The sequence below is a fragment of the Carlito syrichta genome, unplaced genomic scaffold (genome assembly GCF_000164805.1).
Source record: "Carlito syrichta isolate Samal-C Ts95f unplaced genomic scaffold, Tarsius_syrichta-2.0.1 Scaffold132761, whole genome shotgun sequence".
In the NCBI taxonomy this organism is placed as follows: domain Eukaryota; kingdom Metazoa; phylum Chordata; class Mammalia; order Primates; family Tarsiidae; genus Carlito; species Carlito syrichta.
The window spans coordinates 230,340-236,506 of NW_007076857.1; the positions used below are offsets into that span (position 1 = coordinate 230,340).

Consider the following 6,167-nt stretch of genomic DNA (forward strand, 5'->3'; position numbering starts at 1 on the left):
TAAATCAAAAATCAGCAGGGCGTGGTAGCGCGCACCTGTAGTTCTGGCTACTTGGAAGGCTGAGGCGGAAGAATTGCCGGAGCCCAGCAGGTCGAAGCTGCGGTGGCCGGGAGCGGCCACTGCACTCCAGTCTGAGCGACAGAGTGAGACTCCAACTCAAAAAAAAAAGAAGGACATCAGTGAGACCCACTCCCTAGACAACGACTTGACTCATTAAGATATTCTTTTCTTATAGTATAAAAGGCTTCCTTTACTCATGTTTCTTGGCAAACACAATTCTAAGATCTATAAAACAAAGGTAGTATTGTTCAAAAAGTCATATCATGAGGCTTTGTACATAGTACTTAATATAGTAAGCAGAATGAGCAAGAGGAATGTTTTATTTATGGAACTAGTAATAGATTTTATTTGCCTAAACAATACTAGGGGGAAAAAATACCTCCTTTTTGCTCTCCTTGTTTTGATCAACCTCAATGTCAATAGGGTTATTTCCATTTGTTTCTTCCAGTTCATCCTCACTGGAAGACAAGAACAAGTTACTGAAAGATTATTTTGTACTAGTTTTATTTCACATATAAACACAAGCAATAAATTGATTTAATAACAGATTTATTGTAAAAGTAGTATATACTTTCAGACTGCTACTATTAAGAACATTTTTATAATTCAAATAGAATACCAACTTTACAGTTCTTTCAGTCTAAATGAAGAAAAACTGTTAAAATGCGTTCTTAACTTCCCAAGTTAGATCTACAACACGATTGCTCTGTATTTGTGAAGGGTTTTCCTCCAACTCTCAACTAAAAATGCTAAATTCAAAATGCATTTACACGTTTTCCCCATAATTATCCATCGGAGGTCTAGTACATGATTATTAAACATAAGGGAGAAATTATACAAGAATAAAATTCCATTGCATTGGGAACAAACTTGCCAACAAATAAAAATCCATTTTTGTTTTTTTTTTTTTTTGGGGGGGGGTCAGGTTCTCAAGCTGTCACCAGGCTGGAGTGCAGTGGCATGATCACAGCTCACCCTTAACCTGCTAGGCTCAGCTAATCCTCCTAAGTCTCCTGAGGAACTGGGGCTACAGACACGTGCCACCATGTCTGATTTATTTTTTGTATCTTTTTGTAAAGATGAGGACTGGCTATGTTCGCCAGGCTGGTCTCAAACTCTTGAGTTCAAGCAATCCTCCAACCTCGGCTTCCTAAAGTGGTAGGATTATAGGCATGAGCCATCGCGCCCAGTCAAAAAGAAAACATTTTCAAGTCCCATCTTTCTACTCACAACCATACAAAGTCTGAGGGGTTTTTTTTGTGGTCTGGATGACTGATACATTAAAATTAATTTTAAAATAAACTCAAAATGATATGGCATTTCAAATGTCTTTGTTTATACCCTTCCATGTAGTATTTTTTAAAAAGAAAAACAAAACAAATGCCCTGTGGTAGGCAGGAACTCAACTTTAAAAAACGAGAAAAGTAAGTCCCATAAAAGTCAAGCAGCCTGCCTTAGTTTGTCCAGTTAAAGCCAACTGAACAGCAGTGGTGGCAGAACAGTCAAGAAGTTCTAGCGAAGGAAAGAGGGTTCGAAGAACAGAAAGAAAATGGGGTCTAGGGAATTTTGTGCCAGTCCCTGCCATGACTTTCACAGACAAGCACCATTAAGTCGTCAACAGTCTCAAGGACTGCTGCTAGGACTGGTGAGTCCCCTCTGTCTGCTCCCTGGCAGTGGTTAAGGGGTGTGGGAAGTGAGAATGCAGCAGTTTCTTGGCAACAATGGAAGTAATGCAATAAAAAGCGCCTGGGTTGTAAGAATGGAAGTGTGCCACCAGATATCCTATCATTTCATACCTAAGGGTATCCCATCTCACCCTATTTTAAGTCTGACTGCTGCTTAGTAGATGGCACCACCTTGTAGTAATAGACTCAATTTATAAAGAGCAAACTACACCTAACATATAAGGAAAATGAAAACATTTCATCAAAACTGTTTGATTAAGAGTAATGATCTATAAATAAACCCACAAGTATGTAGCTTACAGACAAAAAACATGCATGTTTATCACTGTCAAAAATTTTACAAACTCTTACAGCTGAAAAGAGCTTTGGAGATGTTCTTAACATTGCTCTCAATTTATTCTTGGACCATGAGGTTTGAAATCTCTAGAAGCAATACTCAACACACTGAGGGCTGAGTAAGTGAAACTTTCAGAGCTGGGACCAAAGTCCACTTCTGAGTGTGAGAACATGACACTCCCACTTCTCTGTGCTATGCATAAGACTGAGGAAGTGATGCCTAAGAAGTGTCCTATTTACAAGCTATCCTAAAAATGAATACCTTTATCAAGAAATGATAAAATGTTGGTTACTCAGCCTGTAATCCCAGCACTTTGGGAGGCCGAGGCAAGTGGACTGCTTGAGCCCGCAGGCTCAAGACCAGCCCGGGCAACTTAGTGAGACCTCGTCTCTACAATAAATCAAAAATTAGCTGGGTGGAGTAGCACACGCCAGTAGTTCCGGCTACTTGGAAGGCTGAGGCGGATGGATCACTGGAGCCCAGCAGTTCGATGCTAGGGTGGCCGTGAGTGTGCCACTGCACTCCAGCCTGCGTGATGGAGTGGGACTCTAACTAAAAAAAAAAAAAGAAATAAAGAAATTATAAAATGTCTCTCTCTCTCTCTCACTCACACACAGAAAAAATATAGTCAAAAATGGAAAAAGGAGCTGGGCTCGGTGGCTCAGTCTATAATCCCGCGCCTTTGGGAGGCTGAGGTGAGTGGATTGCCTGAGCCCGTGGGTTCGAGACCCGCCTGGGCGAGACCTCATCTCTACAATAAATCAAAATATCAGCCGGGTGTGGTAGCGCATGCCTATAATTCCAGCTACTCAGAAGGCTGAGGCGGAAGGTTCGCCAGAGCCCAGCAGGTCGAGGCTGCGGTGGCTGGGAGCGGCCACTGCATTCCAGTCTGGGCAACAGAGTGAGACTCCAACTCAAAAAAAAAACCAAAAAAACAAAAAATGGAAAAAAGAAATCTAAGCAGGATTGGCTTCTATCTTTTTTATATACCAAATATAAAACACATCAATTGAATCTTATATAAATGAACTAAATGTCAAACTACAAAATAAAAGATTGCTTTTTATTAATACAAGCCACCCTTAAAAGAGCAGGAAAAAAATATGTGTGAAAGTTTACTCATTCAAAATGGAAACTCACTGACTGAAGGGAAAGAGCGGCGAGAAAAGTACCCGAGTAACATGACACTCATGCTCCACTGCATGCCATGAGTCTGTGGCTGCACCAGGAAGGTACAGAGGAAACCAGTCACTCTACCTGTCAATGCATCCATAGCACTTTGCAAATCCCCTAAGTGGGGAAACAACACCCCTGGTCATGGCTCACCTCTCCTCCCGCTCCCGCTTTTGTTTCCGAGCGTGGCGATCCATCACACTCGTTTTAGTCCTTGTCTTCTTCCAAGAATAGTAAAATTTCACCAGACTTGCTATAGATTTATCAGGAAGCTAAACATACAAAAATGAGTTGGTGTAGATGTAAAACTAATCTTCAACAACCAAATGTATTTAGATAACTTTAATAAGGATCACTCACATAATCAGAAATATCCCAAGTGATACAAAAAGCTGATAGAAGAAAAAAACTGACAGAATTCTTATTAATACATTTCTAAACAACTGAAATTTGACTATAAGTGAAACTCAACCAATGAAAGATCATAAAGTCAGTTCAAGAGAAATCAGAGTCTTCACACACCCAGTGTTCTTAAGATAACTTTTAGTTTATTTTCTAAAAATTCAGTTTAATACTCAATGCAAACGTCAGTAAGCTTCTAAGTAAACGTGTATCATATAGCTTTCTAGATTATAAATCATAAGCAAACTTCCCCAGGCAGACAGAGCCCCATGATGCTCCACCTCAACCATCAAAGAGCCCTTCTGTTGGTCTAATCCTCTGGGGAGTCCCCAGAGGAGGGACTAGGGTGGTGGTGGGGGGGCGGTCGAATGACCGGTGACAGGCAAGGAAGTGCTGGGATATGCTTCACTCCTGTAATTTCAAAACTCCCATCCATGTAGAGCAGTATGTAGTGAGCTGCATTTTCTAAAGGGAGTTTCACAAGAAATGGGAATACTAGTGCTTAAAAATGATATCCCTCTCTCTCACATATGCTGCAGAGAAGAGGGTGGGGGTGGACTCAATGATCTTATCTACTTACCATTTGTTGGATTCTATGAAAAGTTTTCCCATGAAAACTAAAGGCTTGCTCAAACAAGACTTTATCTTCCACAGTCCACTCATCTGGGAAGGGGGTAAAGTTGGGCAAATCAGCCAATGATTTTTCAATATTATGTTTATGCCAAAAGAGCATCCCAAGAGCCTAGAAAATGATATCAGTGAAATTTTACATCAAACAAAAATAGAATCAAATACTAAAATGTCATTGAGACTGGCAAAAGAAGAGCACATACTGCTTTACATACAGACAAATTCTGTTACTCCCACTTGCCAACAGTCACAGGACTAGTAAAGTGGCAAAAGTAGCATGGTTCTAGGATCTGTGCTCTTCAAATGCCACACTTTTAATGATTTGATATTTAAATGAAGAAAGTAATTTACGAAAGCACTCAATTGTTTTGCTATTCTTTTACCCAAAAAATAACCCTCTAAAGTTTTTTTCAGCTCAGAAAGGGAAAAAGTACAAATATTAATAAGTAAATAAGGGACAAACTAGAAACAAGAGATAATCCAGCAATGCTTTTCTGAGAAAATTTGCAGTATTACAGTTCTCATGTAAAAATAGTCATGCTAACGAGCATTCCCAATAGAAAGCAAAAACACAATTTCTAAAACAGAAATGATTAAGAATAAAATTCTTAAGAAATCACATAGATATATTTAGCAATCACCTAATGATATTTACACTTTCTAAACAGAATAAAAAATTAATTATTTTTCTGGGTGACTTTGTAAAGTTCACGAGTAGGGTCTCAAAAAAGTGAAGCATATGCTTCTTGCTTTAAAGATTCTGGGCCTGCCACAGTGGCTCACGCCTGTAATCCCAACACATTGGAAGGCTGAGGCAGGAGGATTGCTTGAGCCCAGGAGTTCGAGACCAGTTTGGGCAACGTAGCAAAATCTCGTTGAGGATGCAGCAAGCCATGATCATGCTACTGCACTCAAGACTGGGTGACAGAGTGAGACCACAACTAAAAAAAATAATAATAATAATAGTAGTAATTCTGGAATTATCTGTAATTATTATAGTGTAACTGACTTTTCTAAAAGTACTTTCAATGACCAGGATAGAGTAATTAAAGGTAAGGTCAAGCCAGAAAGAAAGTATACAATTTTATATAAAATAAACTCTTGGTACCTTCAATCATTAGGACAAATGAGTAATAATAACTTGCAGGCTGTAAAGTCTCAATCAATGTCATGGAAAGCATTAAACCAACTTAATATTGTTAAAATATGTCAAAGCTGAAATAAGATATCATTACAGTTTTGCAGAAAAATTAATTTTGTGGATTTCTTATCAATTTGAACCAGATAATACTAAAACAAAACAAGGCCAGGCACGGTGGCTCACACCTATCATCCCCACACTTTGGGAGGCTGAGGTGAGAGGATTGCCTGAGCCCAGAGGTTCCAGACCAGCCTGGGCAACTTGGCAAGACTTCATCTCTACAATAAATCAAAAAATTAGCCAGGCATGGTGGCGCATGCCTTTCGTTCCAGCTACATGTAAGGCTAAGGCAGAAGGATTGCCTGAGACCAGTAGGTCAAGGTTGCAGTGGCTGTGAGCCTGACACTACACTCCAGCCTGGGGGGCAGAGTAAGATTCCGACTCAAAAACAAAAACAACTGCTTACAACCTGAAAGTGATGCAAAATAATAGTGAAATATCACTACAGGTTTGAGTGTGGCAACATGAGTCAGAAAATATCATTATACAATCAGAAGAATGACAGATAAATCACATATTCACACAGGAAAGCATTATTATGCTCACGCATCCAGCCCTTTGTAACCACTGTCCTGAGGGATGTAGGCCTGCAGATATGTGCAGATGCCTTCCTTTTTTCTTTTTATTTTTTTTTTGAGTTGGAGTCTCACTCTGTCGCCCAGACTGGAGTGCAGCGGCC

General features: G+C 39.7%; 1 protein-coding gene across 1 annotated transcript in view; it reads right to left on the reverse strand.

The window, feature by feature from the left end:
* Positions 1–6,167, reverse strand: part of RCOR1 (REST corepressor 1) — a 46,008-nt gene that overhangs the window by 17,118 nt on the left and 22,723 nt on the right. Inside the window, exons 3-5 of the mRNA XM_008049360.2 lie at positions 4,238–4,399; positions 3,409–3,527; positions 440–518 (exon numbers count right to left, since the gene is read on the reverse strand). Of these exons, the coding sequence (XP_008047551.2) occupies positions 440–518; positions 3,409–3,527; positions 4,238–4,399 (360 nt within the window). The remainder of the gene's footprint in view (positions 1–439; positions 519–3,408; positions 3,528–4,237; positions 4,400–6,167) is intronic.